Genomic DNA, 26985 nt, shown 5'->3' with positions numbered 1-26985 from the left:
AAGCGAGTCTTTTTTTAAATTTCATATATTTAATGTAGAAAATATCAAATTAATATGTTGTTGTTTTTTATGGGGAATGTATGTATCAATAACTTAAAAAGATCTAAATGCTAAAATATCCCAAACTGTCTTTTGAGCAACAGAAAAAATACATAAATCATGGTTCAAATTGTAGATTATGTCCCAAGTTTTAGGATCAGGGTAGCAAACAATTTATATATATCATAAATTGACCTCATAGGTTGACTGACAATCAACAATTTTGTCAACCTTGAACTTCACATCAACATTCACCAGTTGTTGGAAAATCTTTGTTCGTGGAAGGACATTTAAAAAAACGGAAAAGTTTATAAACCAGTTGTGGGAGTGTGATTCATTTTATTATGGTTGTTTTATTTTAAGCATCCCAGGGTTGCAAACCCCCCTCCTCACACTCCGTCACAGTGACCCTACGCATGCGCAGATAAACCGGCCCATCCCTCAGATAACACGCCCATCGGGGAGCATGCGCGTGTATAGCGCTCATATCTGATCTATAAACACAGTAGATTGTTCTGTGCCTTTAACTACAGCGGTAAATGTCTCATCCATATAATTTGCTGCTCACATTGTTTTCAAACACGCTGTTGAAAACCCTCAATATTCCAGTTATCACCTCACTTCCTGTATAGAGTTTAGTAATACTGACTTTCGGATCTTTTCGGGCGACGGGACCTGGTGCTGCTCAGAAACCCGTTTCTTCGGACCGCAGGCCCTGATCCAGTCGAGGTGCTTGTGCTCACAAAACTGCTCACATCTCACCCGAAATGCGCATGTGTATAGATGACACAGTTTAATTTGTGTATAGTTAGAATGGTGCCTGATTTCATCTTAAACCAGATCATTTTTAAATGTATATTGTTTTAAATAACCATTTGCGACAGTGTACAATCATGTGACGTCTCTCTCTATTAATAGCGTACAACTAGTTGTCTAGATGTGCTAGTCTAGATTTATGACATATTATGATTTGCATACAATTGCATGACATTAAATGTCACTTCTTTTTTCTCTGTTAGGTCATGGCAGACTTTTCGGTAAGTTTTTTTAACTGTTTATGAATAATTATTTAATTGTTCACTTGTATCATTTTGGGCTTGTATTTCCTCCTGTGTTAGTGAAATAAGAAACTTTGTTTTTTATCCATGTTACCAGCAGTAGAAATGACTGTACTAACCTTAGTAGACTCGGTTATTTACATTTCCCATCAATTTAAATTAGTATGCTTAATTCAGCAACTATATTCAATCATTTTGTATAGTTATAGATATACCCAAATATACAGTATTATAAAATACAGTGGGGTCCAAACGCTTAAGAGCACTAGTGGAAAAGTTTCTATTGAGCATTCTTATATATGATCATGTTGTCCAGCATGATTTGAGATGATTTCAATTCACATGATTAATGTCACAAATTTGCTTTTAATTACTGACCTAGAATATTAAACATGATTCATTTTACATCATACTGTTGCTTTGTTTTTTTTCCAAAGTCCTCAAAAAAGTTTATTTACTAGTTTAATTTAGGGTTTTAGTCCCATATCTTCAATCTGGTCTCAGTCTTTTGAACTCCACTGTTTGCCCTATTAAGTCTTTGGCTTTGCACCGATAATAACAGATCAAAAGTATTTTTGATAAAATGTTCAGTTGATGTTTCATTTGCTGTGATATCTCATGCATCTTCTTTCTGTAGCTTGCGGACGCAATCCCAGATAATGTTTCTGGTGAAGCATCAAAAACTAGGCACACCAATCCATCAGCTCCTGGAAATGGTGCTCCGCCGCCCACTAATCCTGGATGGCCTGGTGCGGCTCCTGGTGGCCCTAATTTCCCATCCTCAGGAGGCCCTGGCCAACCAACAGCCCCTTCTGGCTTTCCCCAGAGCGGGCCATCTGCCCCTGGTTCCGTTCCACCCGGCCCAGGAGCCCCGGGCCAGTTTCCTGGAGCCCCGGCTGCCCCGGGTGGATACCCTCCAGGTCCGGGCGGATACCCTCCAGGTCCGGGAGTACCTGGACAGTTCCCCTCCAACCCTGGAGCTCCAGGACAGTTTCCCTCGATGCCAGGTCAGTTCCCACCAGGTGGGGCACCCATGCAATACCCTGTTCCTGGACAGTTCCCTTCCCCACCTGGGGCTCCACAGGGCCCATATCCAAATGTGCCTTACCCACCAGGTCCATCTGGGCCTGGCATGTACGGCCCAGGAGGCCCTGGTGCCTTTCCACCAGATGGAGGCCCAGGATATGCAGGAGGAATGTTTCCCCCAATACCACCAGGGTCCTGGGGTACACACGGAGGGGGCTTCCCTCCTCAACCTGGCCCACCAGGAGGCTACGGTCCTGGGCCCATGGGACCGTACGGAGGGCCTGCAGCTCCAGGTGGAATGCTGGTGAGCAATTATGACCGTATGAATGGGTGAATAATAGGGCTGGATATTGACACAAATTTCAAGATTTGATTCGATTTCAGTCCACAGGCTTGCAATTCAATTCAGTTTCTAACTCAATTCATAAGGATATACTGTATATCAAGTACAGTTACATGAGAGTTATTTTTCTCCCTGAAAATAAGTGATAACTAATCCTGTAACTATATGGGGGAACCCTGTCAGTTGGTACATAACTATTAAATAAAAGGTTAAAATTAAGAGCTGATTTGCATACAAACATTTAAATTGCGCATAAGAAAGTTTTTATAATAGTATACACTTTTTAATGATAAAAATGAAGTTTCTACTTTTTGAAATATAAACATTTAAACGGTCGCTGACGTAAGAACTTGTTTTCATGAAAGATTTGTTCAAAATGTATTCATGTTGAAAAACAGGTTAAGTAAAAATAGAATTAAAATGTAACATAGTGCATATATTTAGCAAAATTAACGGCTCCATTGAATGCCTTTTCTGAGGTAACATTATGTCACAAATTTTACAAGCTGTTGTATCAGGGTCGGTTGAAACACTAATTGAGCGATTATATGAGACTTTTATACCATTGCTTTTAGTAAGTGTACTATTTCTTTCATATCTTTTGATGTTCATTCGTGTTTATTTTGTGCTGTAACTAGTAGTACAGAAGAAGAAATGATCAGTTCACGTGCTCCCGCTTTCCTCGAATCAGAATCGGATCGGTTTCGGTTCATTAAAATGATAATCGATTAAAATCGAGAAATTAATATTGTCAACCCAGCCCTATTGTATTAAGGGATTTGCATGTGTGAGTCCGCATATAAGTGTGTGGGATTGGCTTGGTTTGGTGGTTGCTGGGGATTTGTTTTTCGGCCTGCTGGAGTTTATTTGATCAAAGTGTTGGTGACATAAGTGTTGCTTTCAGGGTTGTAGGTTTAGCTCTTGAGGTCTGGGATGTTCCTGCGGTGGTCTCATTCTTCTGGGTCACGTTAAAACTACAGATCTCAAAAGCTCCTCTTCTTGTTTTTCAGCCACCATATAGACCTCCATATTTTTGAGCACAATGAACCGCTCAGCCAATCACAGGAGGAGGACAGCACTGCAGCCATCACAGAGACCCCAGTTAACATCCAATCAGAGTTCTGGACATTTAGCACAAACTCATGCTGATGTATTTGCATATCACCTTTGCAAACAAATGCACATATTTAATGTAGCTGAGACACTTTCTGCAAAGTACACTCGTGATTATTTTAATACTATTGACAGGTGTATGTTTTAATGATGTTATTGCTTAAAAAAGAGAAAAAATAAATAATGCACTTTGTGTTTATACAACAAACAGATGTGTGTTATTGAAATGAAAGGTTTTTAATGGGCTCAATTTATTGTTTGTTAAAAGTCAGCTTTTGTCAGATATTTTAGGTAATGCTGAGAAGCTTTTTCATAATTGCACTATCAGTCAAAAGTTTGCGGTCAGTGTTTTTGAAATTTCTTATGCTTACAAGGCTATGATCAAAAACACAGTAAAACTATTATTATTGCAATTTAAAATGACTGGTTTCTATTTAAATATATTTTAAAATTGATCGTTCATATATCATTCTAATATGCTGATTTGGAAAATTTGATACTTTTTTTTCAGGATTATCTGAAAGAATAGCATTTATTGGAAATGGAAATATTTTGCATCATACATTTCCTAAAAGTCACTTTTGATCAGTTTAATGTATCTTTGCTGAATAAAAATATAAATTAATTTTATTAAAAAAAGATTGTACTTATCCCAACTTTTGAAAGGTAGTGTGTGGTTAATCAGACCAGACTTTTTTCACTGAAAGGAATAATGAGTCAGTGGGTGGGGTTTGGAATCAGGGATGGGCAGTTTATGAAATTTGTCACAGTGTTGCCATAGCAAAGTTGTTTATAAACTTGGTGTCATGTGATCTCTGACATAGCATTAGCTAAAATAAGAGAAAAAAAAGGGAGGTGTGTTTGGGTTTGGTTTTGGTGTTTGCTGTTTAGTATACATAAGCTTTTATGACGTTGAATAATAAGCTTCTCTTAGAGTATTATATTTCTCTATAGAGTACACATTTTTTTTTGGAAGTTGGAAAAATATTCCATTGAATTGAACAGTCCAGTTAAATGTCAGGGAGGGCTTCGTGTTATTTTGCACACTATGGAAAAGCCATTGAATTTTATAATGAAGAATGGAAGAAAGTTAGAGACATAATGAGTAAATGGATGAAACCTGTCAAGTACTTCATGTGTAAAACTCTGAGCCCTCAGGGGAATTGGGCTAATCCAACATTAAGATAATGATTATGCACATATTTGTTCTTTGTACTTAATCACAATTTATTGGTATGTACAATTGGTGATTGTACCAAGAAAAGCGCTCTATAAATGTAACATTATTATTGTTATTATTTTATTAAAAGTTTTGGGGTCTGTAAGGTGTATTTGAAAACTTTTACTCTGCAAGGGTGTATTACATTTATCAACAATTAGAGTAAAACATTTTAATGTTACGAAAGATTTCTATTTTGAAAAAAAATGCTGTTCTTTTGAAATTTCTATTCATCAAAGAATCCTGAAAAAAGCAGTTTGAGCAGCAAATCAGCAAAGGATCATGTGACACTGAAATTGAAGTTATTTTAAAGAATAATATATATAATAATATATATAATAATATTACACAATTACTGTTCATACTGTATTTTTTATCAAATAAATGTACAAGATAATTATTTATGCATTTATATAAGCATAAGAGACTTCTTTTAAAAACAAAAAAAATGTGTACAGACCCTAAACTTTTGAACTGTAGTGTATTTGTAAGAGATTGCAATTATGTGTCTCTTATCTTAATTGTGCGGTCATATTTTGTCATATAGAGTTCATTTTAGGATATAGATCATAACGTGTAGCTGCTTGCAGGTGTTTTCTCCACATCTCCATATGGTTATTGGTGGATATTATTTTAATAGTATCAGTTGTTATTGGATATGTAGTCATACATGCTAATTTCCCCTATTTTTGCATTTAGATTACCTTTGCTGTCATTTAACACTTATTTAAATTAATTTCTAAAATCAAGTAAATCTGTGAAAACACTAATAATTAATAACACTGTGAAAAATAATCTTTAGCATATCTCAAAATTAATATCCAGGTTTCATGCTGCGTATTATAATGTACACTTACAGCATTTATGGTTAATTTTTACTTAATCCGCCTTTTATTGGCTATCAGCCATAACATGCCAGATATAATTTTTTTTGCATCCCTATTTGCAATATCACTACAATGTCAAGGATGAAGGATAAATTCTTACATATATTCTTATTGTAGAGACCTGTTAAACCACTTCAAATAACTTCTGTTTGTGTGTATGTGTGTTTTAGCCATTGCCGTACGATCTACCGCTGCATGCAGGGATAATGCCCGGCCTCCTGATCACTATCGTGGGTGAGCCAGTACCAGGAGGAAACAGGTAACACACACATTTATGTAACAAAACACAGCATTACTTCTCCGTGTCCAAAGCAAACACTCACTTTTTTTTTCTTAGGTTCCATGTAGATTTTGTGAGGGGGCATGATGTGGTTTTCCATTTCAACCCACGTTTCCATGAGAACACCATCGTACGGAACACAGACTTTGGAGGCTGCTGGGGTCCCGAGGAGAGAGATGGAGGCTTTCCCTTTGTGCAGGGCAGACAGTTTGAGGTACGGCCAGGAATTTAAACCATGCCTGATTTCAGTTGAGTTCCCATAGGCCACGCACACACTGTAAGGTTTTCAGGAGTGACAACCGCATTGAAATATGGGATTGAATCCCCTGAATTATCATTCCTTGTGTGTACTGTGTACAGAACAAGACTCGCTCCTGAAATTGGCAATGATTGACACCGTGGTAACCATAGCGAAGTCCTGGCATATTGCGCGTTTGGTTTTGACCAAAGTGATATTACCGTGACCAAAGACTCGTTGTGTTCAGCAGTTTGAACCAAACCACCGTCGACAGAGGCAGAGTTTTGTTTATGTTTGGAAGGCAGCTTTGCAGAGCCACGCCCTTGCAGTATCAAGTCCACTTATTATAAGCGTCTTTGGGCTTGTTGATTGGGCTTGGCTCATCCAGTTTATGCAGTTATTAAAGTAGACGGGTCCTGATCCTTGATCAGATCTTGATTTTGATTTATTTAACCCTCGTACCTCTTTCCCTGTGGTTTTCTTGCACTGCACTGTGGAAGTAACGGTTCAAATTTCTCATGGTTCGTTTTTTTATCACGGTTTTAGGGTCACGGTTTCGGTGCGGTGTTCAGGGGGGAAAAGGACTATGGTCAAATAAAAACAAGGAAATTATGAACAAATAATTAAACTACAATCAACAGCGCAAATAATACAAATAAAATAAACTGTGCATTTCAGGTTATTTATCTTACAGTACAGAAATTGAATAAAGTAATCAATGTAAAACAATATTGCATCTAATATTCACTGGATAAATAAAATAAATATTAATCATTCTTAAAGTTACAAAAGCTATTTAGTCAAGAGCAGTGAGTGATGTCCTTGTCTTTTGATGTTTGATTTACATTAAAAACACAGACAGAAGGAATATTAGGCTGCTGTCACTTTAAGAATAATGCACAGATCCAAAATGATACACATGCATCTTACGTTAACTTAAGACATGAACTACGACGTTTGTTGACATATTTTTTGTGTGAATTTGTCCGTTCAAGCACAAGACTTGAAAGAGAACTTAATATGTGCTCGCTCTACACGCTTTCCGTGTTCGCGCCTTCTTGCGCTTAAATGTTTAAAGGGTCATGAGCTCTTTCAGCTCAAGTCTAGCTCACAATATTTTTGAAAAATGCAACTTAAATGGGCGTGGATGGCTGTGAGAAGGGAGTGGAGTGGGTGTGGTATGGCACGGCAGGGATAACTGTAATTGGCCAGTGGCCCATGCATATCGACTGTCATTAAAAATCTGTGGTAAAACGTGAGTAAAAAATCCTTGATTTTTTTTTTTTATAGCAAAGTTAAAGTCTAATGAAATACACTGACACCTTATTTCTGTCCTTTCAAAAGTAACTGAACGCCCTGTAATCGAATTCTATCGGATAAAACATTAAATGTACATGTATGATTATAATGTCATTATAAAATATATAGTTGTTTATATACACACTATAAATGCATATATTTGAAAATAATATATTTTCCGCTTAAAAAAAAAAAACGTTCCGTGCATAGCCTCGATCTACGCGCCCCCTGAACCCCAATAATAAAGATGGACAGTGACATAGAAATTTACAGTGGCAGCAGTACACAGGGCTCTGGAGGTGGAGGAAAGATATGCAACGCACTTAAACTATTGGACCCTGAATACAAACACTTGCGTCCATGATTGTCTCGCTCATCGACTACGCACTATCACAGTTTGACATGTCTGTCATTGGAAAGATCCACGTGGTGTCATGAATAATTAAGAGACAGTGTCTTCTCATAGGATATGAAAGCTCAGTCTCATTAATAATTCTGAGAGACCGACGATGAGTCATCAAAGCACGTACAGTGCACTGCCACGTCACATCCTGTGACGTGAACACGATGAAGATTTTAAACCCGGAAGACGAAAATAGCGGATAAAAACTCAAATTTAACCATTTTCCCCCGACTATTAAATCTAACAGATACTAACATTGTCTTCAATGGTCTTCAACACACCTAGCTCTGTTATAATCTCAGAAATTTTGGTTTAGGGTTTCATGACCCTTTAAATTGGCAAGGTTTAAAGCAACATGTGCTGAACAAGTTTTATGATAAGATAAGCCTAATTCTGTCTTACGTGTGTTTTCCAACAAACCATATTATAGATGCATATGCATCGTCAGATTTAAGATGAACCGCGGTGCAAATGTATGCCAAACTGTGGGTGGAGAACGGTACAGTTCGATTTTTTTACTGAGAACAGAAGATGTGTTTAAATATGTCATTAACAACTAGTTGTTCAGTTCCGTTCTGTACACACTGCGTAGGATTGTGTAAAAGCGGTTTGTCACTACCTGAACTTTTTGGAAGTTGAATTCAGTTAAGTTACTGAATGTGTGTACAGAGAACAGGACTAAGCACTAAAAGGTGAATTGACAACCGAACTTAGCTGCAGTGTTCATGGCCCCTAATGTGTTTTCGTGTGCAGCTGAAGATCCTGGTGGAGACCGACGGGTTTAAGGTGGCTGTGGACGGGGTTCATCTGCTGGAGTTTGAGCACAGAACAGGCGGGATGGAGGATGTCACTCGTGTGCACATAGAGGGAGACCTTACTCTGTTCAGTGCAGCTCCCAGCATGATCTGAAACACAGGGAGCCATTTGACAATGCTGAGGTGACACATTAAGTCATTGGTCTTTAAAAAGTATTGATTATCTCCAAAAAAGTGGGACGAACAGAAACAAATAAAAGTTATAATGATATATCTGTTACCCGTCTCTCCATTGCAGATTAGTCAAACACATGATCGCCACATGATCTAAACAAATGAAATCCAGATGTAGAGAAAGTGTTGACCCGTCTGAGAGGTCATCAGGACACTGATATCACTGATGCGTGTCTAACGCACCGTAACTGTCTGTTTTTCCTCATTCTCTGACCCGTCAGAATGCATTATGCTAGTTACCCTTTTGCATGTATACCGGAACATGACTAATTTTGTAAAAAATCAAACATGTATTGCCCATTCTTTCACACGCCATGTTTATAGCTGTCGATCTAGGTGTAAACAGGCTTTAATTCAGGAAAACTGCAGTCCAGAGCTGTGACACTGTGCTGAATTACATCAGATCAAAATGGCTGAATATTCTTTTATTTTGGTATGAATGTTGGAAAATGTTTATTATTTTGAATAAAACCATAATAATTAAAGCATTGTGATAAAGGAGATAAGCAAGTAATTAAGTCAGAATAAATGCTGTATTACCCCAATTGAAATGTGCTTGGTCATATTATATTCTGCATGTTGATCTGAGACTGGAGAAAGTATTTTAACATAAAACGTACACACTTCAAAGTTTTGCTCTAGAAGTATGCACTTCACTGGGCATAGAAACATGCACTATTTTAGTAATGTGACAGTGTGAGTATTGGGGCACACTGCCAGGTCATGTTATAAAATTGTGTCTTTACACCATAGACCCATTTGTCATTTGCATCTGTTTTAGCTTCTGAATTTATGTTACGATTATCAGCATTATATAGACCTTCCTTCGTCTTTCCACTTTTGTACAACTGAAAAGTTGAAGGTGAACCATCACAATGTTGTTGGTGTGAAAGCATGCATACTATTTTGGATTAAAAATATAACTGGGACACAGAGAATGTGATTACCATGTTTTGGTTTACTGAACACACTAAATAATATTTGCAATGTTTTTTACATGTTAAAATATTTTTACACTGATATTAACACTAAGAACATAATATAGGCCAGACTCCAGGGACCATGATGCTCTTTCCTATTTCTGGGAACTCCCAACATGAAATTAAACTATATAATATTAATAAAAATATGATATAACATGTTTTTCAAAGAATAAGGGCACAATTTCTTCACACATTGGTGAAGCTATGTGCGATTTCGGTCTGCACAGCGCCGCTTCAAGTCAAACACACCTAGGCTGTGTCCGAAATGGCATACTCTCGTCATTAGGAACTTGTTTTGAGTAAGTAATTACTTCATGACTGCCAAAAAAGTATGTTCTATATACAGTAGTCAACATTTGAAGTGGATCAAAACCTTTCAACTAAGTTATACATGAATTTTGAACAATACCCGTTCTTGTCTTAGGACAACTTTGATGAACTTTTTTGATCCACTTCAAATGTTTACTATTGTAGTATGAATGTGTGTAGTATGAATGTGTGTAGTATGAATGTAATCTGGACGCACTGCATCCGCCATGTTGTCATTATCATGTGACCTACCTGGGTCAGTTATGTCACTTCACTGGCACTGCCATTCATAAGTCCTCTCCCGTGGCCTCATGCTGCATTCACAAGGGGCATCAAGTGTGAATGCACAGGATAGTAAAGTGTCCATCATATGCACACTTCAGAATCTCACCGAAAATAATAGGTAATTCGGGTACTTTTTGCCTACTCTTTTATGAGTAGGCTACTGTGATTTCAGACATACTTTTGTCTCATACTGTTTTCCGCCTACTATATAGTAGGGAAGTATTCAATGCAGCCATAGACATACTTCTTTAGTCAAATACTGTTTTCCGTCTACTATATAGTTTTAGTCACATATTGTTTTTCGCCTACTATATAGTAGGTAAGTATGCGATTTGGACGCGGTAATAGACATACTTTTTTAGTAACATACCTTTTTTCGCCTACTATACAGTAGAAGTGTTTGTGATTTCGGATGCAGCCCTAGACTTACTTCTTTAGTCATATACTGTTTTTCACCTTCTATTTTTAGTCACATACTGTTTTTCACCTACTAAATAGTTTGTCACATAGGCTACTGTTTTTCACCTTCTATATAGTAGGGATGTATGTGATTTTGGACACACCCATACACATACTTCTTTAGTCACATACTGTTTTTCACTTACCATATAGTTTTAGTCACACACTGTTTTTCACTTACCATATAGTTTTAGTCACATAATGTTTTTCACCTACTAAATAGTTTTTCACATACTGTTTTTCGCCTACTATATAGTTAGGAAGTATGCGATTTCGGACGCAGCCATAGACATACAGTAGGCCTATTTTAGTCAAAAACTGTTTTTCGTCTACTATATAGTTTTAGTCACATATTGTTTTCTCCAACTATATAGTAGGGAAGTATGCGATTTGAACGCAGCCATACACATACTTCTTTAGTCACATACTGTTTTTCACCTACTAAATAGTCTGTCACATACTGTTTTTCACCTACTATATAGTTGGGAAGTATGCGATTTGAACACATAATATATTTCTTTAGTAACATACCTTTTTTCACAGTTGGGATGTATGTGATTTTGGACGCAGCCATAGACATACTTCTTTAGTCACATACTGTTTTTCACCTAATATAATGTCACATACTGTTTTTGCCTACTAGGGAAGTATGCGATTTCGGATGCAGCCATAATGTTTAAAAGATTTGTTCACAAATCACGAATGAGTCGGTACCATAGACTGTAAAAAAAATAGGTCGGTAGCCTAACATTACTCGTTGTTGTCAACCGGTCACTGATTCACTTTTAGCAGTCTCTTTCAAACAAGTCGACTGTGCTGATATATGGACATTTGACTGGTGTGGAAAAACTAGCACAAATCTTACAAATAAAACACACTGAAAATATGTACGACTTGAGTGTATAATAGTTTAAAACAAGTTTTTTTTTTTCAGCCAAGAGATGCAAATTAATTATTTTGTTGACAATGTTCTATTTAATAAAATTACAATAAACATCTAATCGAAAAAAGCAACAACATCAATAGTCTATGTGATAAAATGGGACGTTTTAGAGCATGTACTGCACAGATTTCTTTGATTCAATATGGCGAACTGTTGCAAGAACAGACTCCCGAAGATGAGTCAGGCGTCCCGTCACTGCGGTGCACTTTGAAAGTGTTCCGGTGGTGTCCACTAGGGGGCAGTGACGGGTGCGCTCGTGTTCCCGGCAGCATTAGAGAGGAAGCAGGCGGAGTTCCGCACGCTTTAGGAGGCTTTTTAGCTGTTTCGGGAATAAAAAGTAGAACTTTTCCGACATCATGAACGGATCCGCACACGGCGTGGCGAGCTTTACAGATATTACACTGAAAAGAGGCCCGGCTGGTAAGTTTGGCTCTCTCCTCGACTCCTCCTGCACTGTTGGAGCTGTTGAAACAGAGTTCAGTCCGGCGGTTCGGTTCTGTGCTGCTGGTTCGGCCCGCTTCAACAATAAGTGCTGATTTAACCGACGCCGTGAACCCGAACAGATAAACCGGACCCGAATGGTTTCTAGCAGACGAGTAGATCGGGTTTATTTAGAGACGTTTGTGTTATTTTGAAAGCGAAAGTTCAGAACCAGCACAATACACCATCAGAGATATGGACCGAGATATACAGACACATTTCTGGCAGATTCGGGCACACTATGTTTGGCTGATATTGAAGTCTTTCGGTAGTTGTGGGTCTGGATCTGTGCAGGTTCTGAGAGCTGACAGTCTTAGCTGCCTGTTGACTTTGATTAAACTATTATATAATGCGTTGGTGTGTGTGACCTTTGTGAGGTCATGTACTAGACTGCTCTGATAGCTCTGGACTTTGAATTGTGATTAAAGGGTATGACTTTAAAACAATAATATAATCTTCATACCACGTCATCAACACTATATGTCAAGTCAGTCTGTTTAACTGATACCATGGTAGGCTGCAGGCCCACCCTACAAACCATTTGTCAATATTGGAAAGAAAATGTTCTTAATCCCCCATAAATTAAATTAGATTTAGATCCCTGGAGTGGATCTGATACAATATTATTTAACATGATTTTACAATAAAACAATACCAGGTGCAAAACTGTCCACCAGTGTGCATTGATGTACTATCCTACATTTTGACCTTCTTTTCTTTTTAGTTTCAGACTCTGTTGTCTTGCCGTACATATTCAGATTTATCTTAAATAAATTACTTTTTAAAAATCATCCATGTGTTTTTTGTTTAATCCCCCCCCCCCCTCCGGTGACGTATGCCGGACTTCTCCAATAGTTTAGTGATACCCACATTTAAAAATTCAATCAACTACTAATTTGGCTTCTGTTGTTTCTTTTTTCATTTTTTGATAATTTCAATCACTCATTTTAAGTGTTTTGATTAGCATTTCTTACATTATGCATTAGCATAGATCTAAAATGTTTCTGCACAGCCAGCTGTGTGTGTGTGTGTGTGTGTGTGTGTGTGTGTGTGTGTGTGTGTGTGTGTGTGTGTGTGTGTGTGTGTGTGTGTGTGTGTGTGTGTGTGTGTGTGTGTGTGTGTTAAGAATGAGACCGCTGTCTTAAGTGATGCCTGGTTGGGATCATGTCTGTTTGTACACTATCTCTGTTTCTTCAGAAATCACATTAAGGCCTTCTGACCCATAGTTTAATCATGTAAGTACTGTAGTCCAACCAGGTGCTGTGTGTAACATCCTCTCCGTCTCTGTCAGGTCTGGGGTTTAATATAGTCGGTGGAGTGGACCAGCAGTATATAATGAATGACAGCGGAATCTATGTGGCAAAAATCAAAGAAAACGGAGCAGCCGCGCTGGACGGACGTCTGCTGGAGGGAGATAAAGTTATTGCGGTAAAACCACTGTAAATTACTGAACAATCTCAACAAATTATACTTTACTCATGCTTAATTCTTGAATATCTCTGTACTTAACTGTGAATCAAAACTGCCACTTCACCAGAGCAGAAGGGGATACATTTTATAATAAAAACATTAATTAAACTTTACATATATAGACGTTTGGACGGTGTCAGTAAGATTTTAAAAAGGTCTCTTATTCTCACCAAGGCTGCATTTATTTGTTAAATAAAAACCATACTATTGTGAAATATTATTTCAATTTAAAATAACTTCTTTTTGAATATATTTTAAAGAGGTCATGAACTGGATTGTTTTATTATTTTATAATGTTTCCTGGGGTGCCCTTATAATGTTAGTATGATTTTTACTGCAAAATTTTTCATAATTTAGAAATAAAAGGCATTTTTCCTAGCCTGATTTTAGCCTCTTATTTGAACACTGTTTTAAGGGGTGTGTCTGCTGTGAGGCTTCAGTGTAAATGCCCACTGCTGTGATTGGCTCACATGTTTACATATGAAATGGCTAGTATTACATGTGGAACTTTTACTATGTTTTTACTATTACAGCTATCAAGATGAACAAATCGTGAAAAGTATTGTTTAAAGCATTATATTTAAATCTATTCCATCACATGAAAGGTTGCCGTGATGAGCACTGAGCAGATGATCATACATTCTTGATCGCGTGAATAAAGATCTCATTATTGCAACGCAATTTTTGCACTCACGAATGATTTCACCAAATAACAATGCAAACACGACGTAAATGCAGTAAGAGCTTCGTTGTGCAGTGTAACCACGTCATTAATTTCATAACGAGTTTTGGCAAGTGTCCAAATAAACTCGCACTGTGTAATTGACAGTTGGGCGTTTTGGAAAGAGAGCGTTCTTTGATCGCTTTCTGTACATAATTTAATCACAATTTAAATAAGATTATTTTCATCCTACTAAGAGAAACGATGTAAAGTCGATAGTTTAGTCACAGATGCATAAACTGTATTGAACGATTTTGAGAGAAAGATAATCTATCTGAAATTTGAATAATTACACATCACTGATCACAGATCAGGCATTATTTAGAATAAACATGGTCGCTTACATGTTTGTGGCGTTGCTGGCAGATCCGTGTCGTAAAAGTCAGTTTGCAAAGCCTGTATCGTAAATTTAAACTGATTTACTGATTTAATAAAGTTTAACCATGCATTCCTAATATGGGAATCCGAAGAAAGCTTATGCAGCGACTTTCTTCTTCCACAACCAGGCACTGCACAATATTTTGTAAACGGCATGTTTATTGCTTGGTAGCTCGACCTGGTGTTGTGCCGAATTTCGACCCCCTGCCAAATTATTTGTCAGTTCCTGATTGCCTAATCCTAACCCCACCCCTAAAGCGGTGTTTGATACCCTTTGACGTCATAGATCCCCACTTTGAAAAACCTGTCGTTCGCTGGGCCTGGTGTCAATAAAAGGTTTTATTGGACTACAAGGAAGTTTTCAGTTCTGAAACTTACAGGATATTCTTATAGTATGATGACCTCTTTATTGTCAAAAGCTCAATGAAAATTTTATTTCTCAGTTCATCACCTCTTTAAAATGTAATTTATTCCACTGATAGCTAAGTTGAATTTTCATATATGCTCGTATTTTAAAATAAATGATGAGTACGTGATTGTTTGTGTAGATAAATGGCCAGAAGTTGGACAATCTGTCTCACGGTGCAGCAGTGGAGCTGTTTCGGTCTGCAGGGGAGGATGTGCATCTTCGCATACAGCAGCGAGTAAGTACTGCTGGCTATCGCAATTGTGATGTAGATAACATCTCTGGGAACTGTCAATCAATCTGCTTGACTTACATGTGTTTGTATATGTCTACAGCCTATTCTGCAGAACGGCCCCATAAGCTCTCGTGCCGATGGAGAATCTTCATCTGCCTTTGGTACATGGACAATGTATACTGTAGTCGCCCTGGCAGTAGTAACAGCAGGTTTCATCGCTTACAAACGCCTTCAGCTGAACCACCGGGGGCCCCGGGGCCCGTTTTAACCCATCACATTTTATAGACTAAAGCTTTTTTTTTTTTCTTTGAACTCGCCCAAACATAACCAGGGAGTGAAAATGGAAACCCAGTTAATGGAAGCACTGCAGAATGTGCAAATTTTCTTTAATTGTTTATGCCATGTTATGATGACACGCATGTAGCTGTAAAATATTTTCACAATTAATTTGGTGATAATCATTGGCGTTTAACCAGAATACCCAGCTTGCCTGATGACATCGCATGGTGGAATAAGGGAACATGGATGATGAGCACACTGTTTGGATCAACAGCTGCAGAAACCTCTGTAATCCGAACTAGACAGATCTACGGCCCGCAGGCAGGAGGCCGAGGCCAAGCTGTGTTTCTGGGCAGAAGACAGGCCCACAGTGGAATGATTTTTCTCGTCTTGTACCTCCAGAGAGTGCTTGAATGAGCCTGAGGTTGTACCATTAGATTAATTGAGGTATTCTTGGGTACCTGCTTGTGCAAGAGTATGTTTGAAAGCGTGAATGTTGTGGGTTGAGAGTTTTTTTTATTATAAATGCTTTAATTTCTCTCATCCATGTTGGAACATGCAGGATGCATTTCAGTGGCTGCAGTATGGGAAGTGAAGCCGTTCAGTTTGTTTATTTGCCATCAGTGCTTGGCCTTGTATTTGCTCTTCTTCCCTCAGGGGAAAAAAACCCAGTAGGTGAAACTTGTTAGAATTCACAATCAGAATGAAAATCATGTAATGTTGATGTTGTAAATGGCTTGTGTTTCTGGAATCATCTTGTACACTAATGTTTTTCTTCACCTCAACTCGTGCCTTGCCAAGTCGAGCTGCTGGTCTCAGCGCTGCTGCCTGTCTGCAGTTTTAGGGGCGGCAGCTCGTGCTGCTTCTGACTGTAATATCTGTCCTGTAACTGACAGATGTGTTTGTGTTGTCATGGCTGATCTTCTGCAGGTCTGTGTGGATAAAAAAAACACATGTAAAGGCCATGTATGAAGTGCTCATTCACGTTTCACAGTTTAAATAATGTTGGATTCACATGCATCAAGCATTGAATAAATCATTTGTTTGAAAAAACAATTTACTTTTTGCCTCAGTATTTGTAAAAAAACCGGCGAAATCATTGATTGTATTGAGAGATATCTAAAAAGTGAATTTTTTACATTTTAAGTTGTATAAATTAGAATTAATTTATTATGAATTTACAAGTGTTTATAAATTAACATTGACCTACCGTAGTTTAATGGGTTCTTTAAAAAAAAAACTAAGCCTATATGATATCAAATGCATTAACTAATGTTAACAAGACAAATTTGTATTTGTTGTAAGTTTTGCGGAGGGACAAGTTGACCTTCAGTCACGGGTTAGTGACGAAGAGAACGCATCACACTAATGTTTCCATACAACGTTGCGAATAGGAATAAAGCAGTGTTTCCATGTGTTAAGCGGACGAAATCGTCACACATTTTTAGGTGCTGTGAATGAAATGCGTCTGCTGGTTAGTCCAGTTTATCCAATCACATCCACTGTTGATACAAAATCACGTGATTTATTTGGTAAAGGGTTTCCATCGTATGCGCATGTCGTCTTTTCGCCTCGGATAAAAAAATGGTGCATGTTTAGAATGTATGCGCATCTTGGTGTTTCCATTCAGCGTTTTAATGTAATATCCCAAAATACGCACACAGAAAAAGCTCCATAAATGTCTTTACAGCCACCTTCAGGATTTCACAGGAATTCTGATTTCTTAAAGGGATAGTTCACCCAAAAGTGAAAATGCTTTCATTAAAGGGATAGTTCACTTTGAAATTAAATTTTGGTATGTTTTAGCTTACCTGAAGTGCATCCAAGATGTAGGTGTCTCCGCAGTACTTTCAATTTTGATATTTTTAGGTCAAACCGTTCTTGTCTGTCAGTCATATAATGCAGGTCTATACTGTCTCTAATAGCATGCAGAGAAAAGTCCAAATGAAAAAACTCCCCATTGTAAGAGCACATTGATGGCCTAAGACACGAAACAAGTGGTTTGTGTGATAAAACGAACAGTATTTATATATAGTTTTTATCTCTTTTACACAACCACGTCCAAGTGATCTGTTTACTTAGTCTGCACAAGCGCCGCAAGGCTCCGGAAGTGATCTCTCGCGCGTGTACGTCACTCATTGTTTATACCAGAACCTATGCACAGAACAGAGTTTGTAGGTAGTACGGCTAATAGAAATGGTACTAGTTTGTGCTTATCCGGGATGTTTAAACCGTTGTAAAAAAAAATACATTTACGTAAGCTCGCACAAACTCATCCAGGAGACCACTTCCGGAGCTTTACGGCGCTTACGCAGACTAAGTAAACAGATCACTTGGTAAATACCTGCATTATATGACTGACAGACAAGAACGGTTTGAACTAAAAATATCAAAATTGAAACTACTGCGGAGACAAAGACACCTACATCTTGGATGCACTTCAGGTAAGCTAAAACATACCAAAATTTAATTTCAAAGTGAACTATCCCTTTAATTACTCACCCTCATGTCGTTTCAAACCTGTAAGACTTTCGTTCATCTTCGAAACACAAATCTTTTTTAATGATCTTAGAGCTTTCTGTCCATTCATTGACAGTCTACGCAACTACTACACTTTCAATCTTTCAAGACATCATTAAAGTATGTGACTAGTGGTTTTAAACAGCAGGAGGGTGAGTTATTATTAATGACAGAGTTTTCATTTTTGGTTGAAATAACCCTTTAAAATTAACATTATATAATAATTATAGCTTTATAATATAATAAACATTTTGAATTTTGAAATTTGAGTTGGATATGAACAAATATTATACGATTTTACTGTCGTTATAAAGCAGCTATTGGTCAAAGCAGGGTTTCTAACTGGATTATTTTTCACTTTCACTAATGTACAGGCTATGTATAGGCTACAGATCTTATATGAACAGGTGTGTGTGTGTGTGATACCAGTATAGTAAAAATATTGCTATCAAAATATTTGAATCCCTTGTCCATAACCATGACTGTGTCCCACTGAGATGACTGACTCCCGATATCATGCTGTATGTGTGAGTGGATGGGCTGTCTGCTGCTGTCTCTCTGTCTAAATGGATAGACTGCTGTCTGAGAACGGAAGCACATGCCTTTGACAAATGACTACTGGTATGCGTGTGTTTGTGTCTGTGTGTGTAGTCGTACTCCTCATCAGAAATCAATACACTCAAAGGCAGCAGTGATTGAATGCACTTAGGAGAGAGAAACAAAAGAGAGTGATAATGCAGTACTTCCTCTGCTGGGGTCTTATTACATTATGGCTAAAGCAGAAAGAGCGGTGGCATCATGGTTAAATATTTGGTTTATTTACATTTACTTCTAATGTATTTAGAATATTGAATAATCAGCACCCGCTCAGAACAGATTACCTGTTCTGCTGTTTCATTATTTAAATGCACTAAGCACAAACAATCGAACAGTGCAATTTTGCTCAAACACCATCAATCAAATACTAAACCGAAAACGAAAGCCTCACCAGGGTTATACTGTATAGACAGTAAGCATGCTAACTCCCTTTCCCCCTCTCTGTCACAAATAAACCCTCTGAGCGATGAGCACCAGCTTAGATGAGCTTCTGTATTAATGCACTGTCAATTTTTTTCCAAAATCACTGTAAACAATGGAAACGCAATGTAACCGGACGCAAAAAGCACCAAAAAGAACCGCAGCTCTAAACAGATGTAATGGCCTGCAGGAATTCTGGGAATTATGTCCTCTTCATCCATAAAATATAAGGTGGTTCTGTACTTTTCTTTACTACAAAAACATATTTGTAACAATATTTCACTGTAATCTATATGGATTGCCTTGATACATATTTATTTTTTAGTAAATTATAAGGCCATGCAGACTTTTTACAAGAAAAAAGTTACTTATTTTGCAGTAAAATCACATGTAGCCTATTGCATTTTAAAATATAATTTAATATTTTTGTGTTTTATATATTACCTTCCTATATACAGTTAAGTTAACCAATGATCTTGTACCATTTAGCATTTTTACGTTCTTTTCCTTTAAAAAAAGAAAAAGAAAAAAAAGACAGTTTGTAGTTTATGTCAGTTTACAAATTCTTCAGATGCAATTTTAACATAACGCTGTAATTTGGAGATCAGAATACGCATCGCCCCCGCCCCGATATAACGCTCTGTGCGGATGGAGGAGGGGGATGATGAACGCGCTGCGTACTGATCGTGATGATGATGATGATGATGATGTAATAAGCGCACGCTCCGCTGATTCTAGTGCATACTAGATTCCTCACGCTCGCGACCCGGCTAAAGTGATGTCACCATCAATAGAGTGAACCGTGTTTAGGAATTTTCACACCGTGTCTGTGCTGCTCAGCGCGGCCTCCATGAGGACAAACCCCGGGACTGCGGCGCTGATGGCTGTTGGGGTCGGAACTGCACCAAGCTCCCTTCGACATCACATCTGCGACCCCTGTGCTCAGACAAGCGGCAAAACCCGTGCAATCGAAACACGCGCGAGCGCGCGCTTCTTTACAGTAACATTCTATATGGAATATTGGTCATCTTAACGGGAATTCAAACTCCTGATTTGGCTGACAGTCGGTCGTTGTGCATCACATCAACTGCGCCCTTTCAGGACTTTTTTTTGGTTAGTGTCTACCATTGAGAACCGGTGAAATAGGTCTTATTCGGTGCCTGTGCTCTCTTCCCCTCGCGCTAACCGGAGACTGTCCGCGCGCTGCGCACTCAGAGGCCACAAGTGCCTGTTTTCTCTGGCTAGATTCACCATTGATGGAAACTGATGCCCTGTTGCCTTTCCTCGCCCGTGCCTACCTCTGCAGCCACTGTTTCTCGGTTTGTAACGCGACTAGGCCCGCGAGCCCAGCTAAACATCTAACAGAATGACTCTCTGATGGATAAAATGAAAAAAGTGGATCATTTATGTAGTGTTTTGCTCTTTTGGATGTTGGAGTAGCGACTTTGCTGTGTTTTGATCTTCTTTGGATCCGAAACCCGGGTGCGCGAGGGGCTCGAGAGCAATAAACGCCCGTTATTTTAAGGGACCGGCGCTTCTCTCTCAGGATGGCAAATGAGCCCGTTATTCTTAATGTGTATGACATGGTAAGCATTTTAACCCTTTGATTATTTCATCCTTTACACTATTTATCATAAACTTCGCTCCTTTTGGGCTCTATTTTATAACATTTTGCATGTTATAAAATAACTATACAAAGGAATGGTGGTCATAGTGTAGTGATGAAGAATCTGGAGCGGTAACACAGAGGTTTCATTTTGAAAGCATGTTTTCAAACCTACTGAGTCTGAAGCAAATTTGACAGCGGTAAGTTATACGGGTAGCCTATATGAGAGCGCGTGTGTTTCTCCTCCCTTGCTCGAGGAGGCGCTGTAACCCCATCACTATCTAAACACTCGCACTAGACAGACAGAACAGTGATTGTGGTCATTCAAATATTTCTTTAGGAAGTAACAGTTCTTGTCATTATAGTACTAACAACATGTCTGTAAAATGCTGTATATTTTATGCAATATTATGTTATAAAACCACAAGACAGACATTTTAACATTAAGAAAGTGACTAATAAGTACAAATGGACTTTATTTTACATAAATTTAATAAGACGCTATCTAAATACCATATCCAAATCGAATGATATAGCAATTAAAGTATGTATTATAAGTTAATTCCCCTGGAATACACACACACCGTATAATACACTGGGGGTGGCATAGACTAGTCTCTTTTCTGTTTACATTAAATCATGTTCTGCATGTTCTATTATTCATGAAGGGCAGCTGGTGCACCTTTTTGGCCACACATACATGTTTTCTCTCAATATTCACCCCTCCCCCTTCACCTTAAAGCTTATTGTGTGTCTGTGTGTGTGTATACCATTCATTGATTTGAATGCTGACAGGATGCAGAATTTAGATAGATAGATATCCAGACATAGAGAAACAAATACATTTACAGTTACCTGTATTTTCCGGACTATAAGTCGCACTTTTTTTCATAGTTTTGCTGGTCCTGCGACTTATAGTCAGGTGCGACTTATATATAAAAATTAATTCATACGGACTGAGATGAACCAAGAGAAAACATTACCGTCTACTAGGGCTGGGACAGTATGGATGTTTTCTTACTGTAGTTGAAAAACAAGAAATTCCCCTGGTATAGAAATAAACTGCTTTAAATGCATTCCCTGTTGACGCTGTGGTACGGGCTGAGTGGATGCAGAAGATCCAGGGGGGATGACTTCAACCCTACCAAATTTTTAAATGCATATAATCTTCTGTGTATTTCACCTGTGAGTTTCTATGCTTTCTATTACTGCATTTATTTTGTGCAAGTGAGATGACTAAAGAGCATCTGTTTCATACAGTAAATAATGATCTGTCTGGTGTTTATAAGCAGCGCATACAGTATTTTACTACGTGTAAAATATACACAAACGTATAGTACATTTTTGTGGTAACGTTACCTAGAGTTAAAAATGTAAATGTAAAATATGTGATGATAATATTGATAGAGTAAGTGAAAATATATACGCAGAATTGAGAAAATAGTATTTATGGAGATAAATTGTAGCCTATCACATGGCAAACGTGTGAATGTTCACGGGGTATTTTATTTAACAACTCTAATCGTAGTTGTAACTATATTTACAGTAGGCATAATTGTCATTGCGTATGCAGCATGAGTCCAATACAATCTTCTGTTCGTGAACAGTTGTATTTCATTCATTAATCTGACTATGCATCCATGCATTTAATTGCCATTGGCTTGTGTGATAGTAATATGGATCTTGGTAGTATTTTAAGTTTAAGTATTCTATAAACAACTATAAAAGGTAATTTTCGGCTTTCTCCGGCTCCCTGCACCGGGCATAATGCGAAACCGGAAGTGTCTAAGTATAGCGGCGGGAAATATCGGGCTCGGGCAGAGAATCTAAGCTCTAAACAGGACTAAATGTCTGTCCTTGGTCTTGGATTTTGTGAAATAAATTTAGAAATAAATGTGACTTATAGTCCAGTGCGACTTATATATGTTTTTTCCACTTCATGACGCATTTTTTGACTGATGCGACTTATACTCCGGAGCAACTTATAGTCCGGAAAATACGGTAATTAAAACATGATTGTATGTTGATGTCATTCTCCCTCTTCTTCTCTTAGTACTGGATAAATGAATACACCTCCACTCTGGGTATTGGAGTCTTCCACTCAGGAATAGAGATCTACGGCAGAGGTAGAGTGACATATTAAGCTTATTCAATGATTTAATCTTTTTTTTTTTGCATCAAACTCTAGACCTCTTTTGGAACCTCAGTCCCATTTTTTAAAGAACTTCATTACACAGTGGAAAAGTTTGTTTTAGCTACTGGGACTACAATTAGTGGACAATTAATCAGTTTCCATTGCTGATATGTTTAGAGTGTAAAATAAAAAATACTATGACAAAATGAGGGTGGAGATAATTTAGAACTGAATGAGCAACTGAATATCATTCATCATTTCAGTTTATTTATTTATTATTTAAGTAGTTGTTATTGGAGTGGCCACATCTAAGCAATGTGACACATATATCACTTATTGCACATGTTTTTGTTCATTTAACAGTCACTGATGCAATCACTGCGATCTGAGCCTTGTCACTAGCATTTGAAGGCCTGTGTAAGCTTGTGGCAGTGGACTGTTGTCTGTAGTGAATGATGGAACACAACAGAAATGAAGAAACTGTTGCCAATTAGTGATCCGAGTCATAATAAAGTGACAGAGAATATGCTGTCTTCTTTCTTTTTGTACTCTTTTACACACGCACTCAGCTCTGAGGAGTGAGGACTGAGCCATGATCTGTGGGATCTTTACTCTAGCTTCTCACTAATACACAGATATGTGTCAGAATAGGAAAGAAAAGATGATTGCAATTGCAATAGATGTATGATGTGTATGTGATGTACCGGTATATCCAAGTGAAACGGCTTCTCGAACAAGAAAATATTGATTTTGTAATTAATTGGATTACATTTTTAGGCTTGTTGCTTCTGCAGTCTAGCTGCGCTCGTCAATGTCAAAATGATTGAGATGATTAATCAAATAAAAGAAGGTACTGTTCACAGATACCACATATGAATTCCAGCATTACACTTACATTTTTAATGGTGAAAGAATGCGAGGTAGGAAATAGGTTGCTAAACATTTAATTTTTATGATAGAAATTTAAAACGACAAAAAGGAATATCCAGGAAAGCAGCAAACCACTCCACTTTATGTCAGATTTTGCTGTTTTGAAATGAAAATAATAATTTACTGTAACTGGATGCGATGAGACAAGAAATATTTTTTTTTGTTTTTGACATATTAGGCATACAAATAAGAGTGAATTTGGGCATGTTTTAAAATAAAGATATTATTTGCTAATAGTTTAGATTGATTACTGTACAAAGTACATTGGTCTTCCTAATGTTCGAGACAGCCTGGATTTAAAGTGGAGTATACTGTTCTTGTAAAATTTCTTCTAAAGTGACAGTCCAAAAAAAATTCAGAACCTACATTATTATTTGCTGTTTTGTTTCCATTAGAGTTTGCATATGGCGGCCATCCATATCCCTTCAGCGGCATTTTTGAGATCAGCCCTGGAAATGCCTCAGAACTGGGGGAGACTTTCAAATTCAAGTGAGTTGACACACACACACACACATGAGCAGTAAAGACCATATCACAAGTCCTGTTTTCTCTACAGAGAGGCTATAGCTCTGGGTACAACAGACTTTGCAGAGGAGGACATTGATAAAATAATGGAGGAGCTGGGAAAGGACTTCAAGGGGAACGCCTACCACCTGATGCACAAAAACTGCAACCATTTTTCATCCTCGCTGTCTGAGGTCAGTTTACTCCCCTAATGACTTTTTCTGTCTGTCTTTTATAAATGATCGGACTATAGGCCATATACAACCTCACTGACTGATGATGACGACATATATGCTTGTAATTTTTCTACATTCTCACATTTTATTCTCTCTCTCTCTTTATATAGTTGCTGTGTGGTAAAGAGATCCCGCGCTGGGTGAATCGATTGGCATATTTCAGCTCCTGTGTACCATTTCTACAGAGTTGTCTGCCTAGAGAGTGGCTCACGCCTGCCGCGCTCCAGAGCCATATCTGCATGGGGCTTCGGAAGGAGAACACACACTCCCACACACACGATTCCAGCGACGATGAGCCCTCATCTGCCCCAGAGGCAGGCGCTGGAACCTCACACAGCTGCAGACACACCCGTGTGTGATCTCACGTACACACACACACACACAGTTTTACACTAATTTGAACACGCATACACTCCAACCTCTGATCCTGCTGCTACAGCGCCTCCTGCTGGGCTGGATGAACACCAGACCTCATGGCGTCTCTGAAAGGGGAAATCAAAGTCATGTTTTTTCTGTAGAGCATACAGGGATTTAAAAACCTTGCGATGGTACTCTTAAAGTTTTAGAATTGTTTGATTTTCTACTGAGATTTTAGGGAAATCAAAACAGTGTTTGCCATTTAGTGTTCTCTCTCTTATAAGTAGGACAATATGAATGATGGGTGAACATGATGGACTGCCCCTGCTGGTGTGTGACAGCACTACAGGCCCTTTCAAAAATACTGAACTTTCCGTAGTCAATTCATTTCTGTTTGTCCCTTTGACTTTTAATCTCATCTGGGTGTTTCTCTAGATTTAGCCGAGTTTGCTGTGTATTTAATTATTTTCTATTTTGTGATAGAATAAAACAGTGTGTCATCTGCAGAGGAATTTACATTCCTAACCTTACTTTTTTCCTCAGTACTATACTAATATAAATCTGCTTTAATTTAATGATATGATGTCAAACTAATGCCATCTTTGGTTTACGTTTATTTTATTTCGATATATTTGGCTGTATTTGTTTTATACATTTTTGTTTCAATTAATTTACAATAAAAGGGCCGATGACATCACGTGTCTCACACACTGACAGCAGTTGGAAATTGCAGCCTTATAACTGTAAGCCATTGATATGCTGGACTCAACTGAAACAAAAGACCCCTGTTTTTCTGTCGTTGATGACACAAAGGGGGCATTTGTGAGGGGGATGTTGGGTTGGGGGGGATGTTGGGTTGGGGCGTGTGGGTGGGGTCTGCACATCAGGTCTGGTATCAGTAGGCCTACTGTAACAGTGTTGTGGCTGAATGCAAGTGATTAAGAGAGATAGGGAATGTGTGTTGCAAAGGTGTTAATTGTCATTTCTCTTGACTTAAGTTATTGTGCTTTTAAAAGTGCAGACTGAAAAGAGTGATGTTGATATGTTAAAATGAGTCATCCACACCTCGCTACATCACTTTTGCATGGATTGTTTTTCAGTCGGGAGGAGTCAACGCCAGTTGACAAAAGTCAAAGCCAGGCTGCAGATTTTTCTAAAATCACGTTGTGTGTGATGGGCACAGACTCCAGTTTTTTAGCTTCAGACTGATTCCATCCAGTCGGAAGATATCAAACATGTTTCTGCGTGACTTTGTTGTGTTTTGAAAGTCTGGTAGTGTGTGATCTTCAGTCATTTAGAATGGCCAGTTTTCCTTTGTAACCTTTTACAACATCAGCAAGTGTATGATGCCTAGCGTTTTAAAATCTCTTCAGATTTGAAAAGTAGAGAAGTGTAATCCAGCCTCAACAGTAAATGAAGGTAACAACTAATGGTTGTAGGGTGTTTTCAGTCTCCATGGCTCTGGAATAGACCTTAGTAAATGTAGATGCCATATCCAATTTTTCAAAAATGAAAAAGAAGCTCTAAAGACAGATGCACAGTTCGCTCAATAGGTTGATTGACTTATGGTCCTATAGCAATTTTCTTAATACATGTCTTACCACAAATTTTGTTAGAAAAGCTAATTTTCAGTGTTTCGTCAGCTAAAAGGACATTATGTGTTTGTTTATGAAATAGTAAAAAAGGTGTATACATTGACTATGGTCCATATCAGAGTAAATTATACATCTCTCAGTATTATTTTGATCTTTTTGTGCCATTTTGCCTCTCTCATTGCAAATCTTCTCTAGAAACCCACCTTTGCCGCTCAGGATGGCATGGCATTGTAGGTGGAAACAC

General features: G+C 38.0%; 2 protein-coding genes across 4 annotated transcripts; both read left to right on the top strand.

Annotated features, from left to right (window-relative positions):
* The first annotated feature begins 634 nt into the window (after positions 1 to 634).
* lgals3a (lectin, galactoside binding soluble 3a) lies at positions 635 to 9823 on the top strand. 3 transcript variants are annotated; one of them, XM_079635264.1, is made up of 7 exons: positions 635 to 768; positions 1059 to 1076; positions 1735 to 2427; positions 5856 to 5944; positions 6023 to 6179; positions 8659 to 8843; positions 8959 to 9823. In XM_079635264.1, exons 2-6 carry the CDS (start codon positions 1062 to 1064, stop codon positions 8812 to 8814), a joined length of 1110 nt encoding a protein of 369 aa, XP_079491390.1. In that variant the 5' UTR covers positions 635 to 768; positions 1059 to 1061; the 3' UTR covers positions 8815 to 8843; positions 8959 to 9823. The 3 variants fall into 3 exon arrangements, with proteins under 3 accessions (XP_079491390.1, XP_079491389.1, XP_079491391.1); XM_079635263.1 differs by having other exon boundaries at positions 8659 to 9823; XM_079635265.1 differs by lacking the exons at positions 5856 to 5944; positions 6023 to 6179; positions 8659 to 8843; positions 8959 to 9823 and adding an exon at positions 3477 to 4902.
* A 2282-nt stretch (positions 9824 to 12105) lies between these two features.
* LOC307010505 (deubiquitinase DESI2-like) lies at positions 12106 to 25842 on the top strand. The gene is made up of 7 exons (XM_079635273.1): positions 12106 to 12293; positions 13645 to 13781; positions 15471 to 15566; positions 23039 to 23111; positions 24445 to 24538; positions 24606 to 24747; positions 24900 to 25842. Exons 1-7 carry the CDS (start codon positions 12230 to 12232, stop codon positions 25146 to 25148), a joined length of 855 nt encoding a protein of 284 aa, XP_079491399.1. The 5' UTR covers positions 12106 to 12229; the 3' UTR covers positions 25149 to 25842.
* Positions 25843 to 26985: the final 1143 nt, after the last annotated feature.

This window comes from Phoxinus phoxinus (genome assembly GCF_949152265.1).
Source record: "Phoxinus phoxinus genome assembly, chromosome: 14".
NCBI classification, from domain to species: Eukaryota; Metazoa; Chordata; class Actinopteri; order Cypriniformes; family Leuciscidae; genus Phoxinus; species Phoxinus phoxinus.
The sequence above is the reverse complement of the archived record's forward strand: the minus strand, read 5'-3'. Positions and strand labels throughout refer to the sequence as shown.

Excerpts from the sequence above, each read along its gene's own strand:
- lgals3a (XM_079635264.1), top strand. Across the intron at positions 5,945-6,022 it reads CCAGTACCAGGAGGAAACAG|GTTCCATGTAGATTTTGTGA; the intron begins GTAACACACACA and ends TTTTTTTCTTAG. Across the intron at positions 6,180-8,658 it reads TGCAGGGCAGACAGTTTGAG|CTGAAGATCCTGGTGGAGAC; the intron begins GTACGGCCAGGA and ends TTTCGTGTGCAG.
- LOC307010505 (XM_079635273.1), top strand. The coding sequence starts at position 12,230 with ATGAACGGATCCGCACACGGCGTGGCGAGCTTTACAGATATTACACTG. Across the intron at positions 23,112-24,444 it reads AATAGAGATCTACGGCAGAG|AGTTTGCATATGGCGGCCAT; the intron begins GTAGAGTGACAT and ends TGTTTCCATTAG. Across the intron at positions 24,748-24,899 it reads TTTCATCCTCGCTGTCTGAG|TTGCTGTGTGGTAAAGAGAT; the intron begins GTCAGTTTACTC and ends CTCTTTATATAG.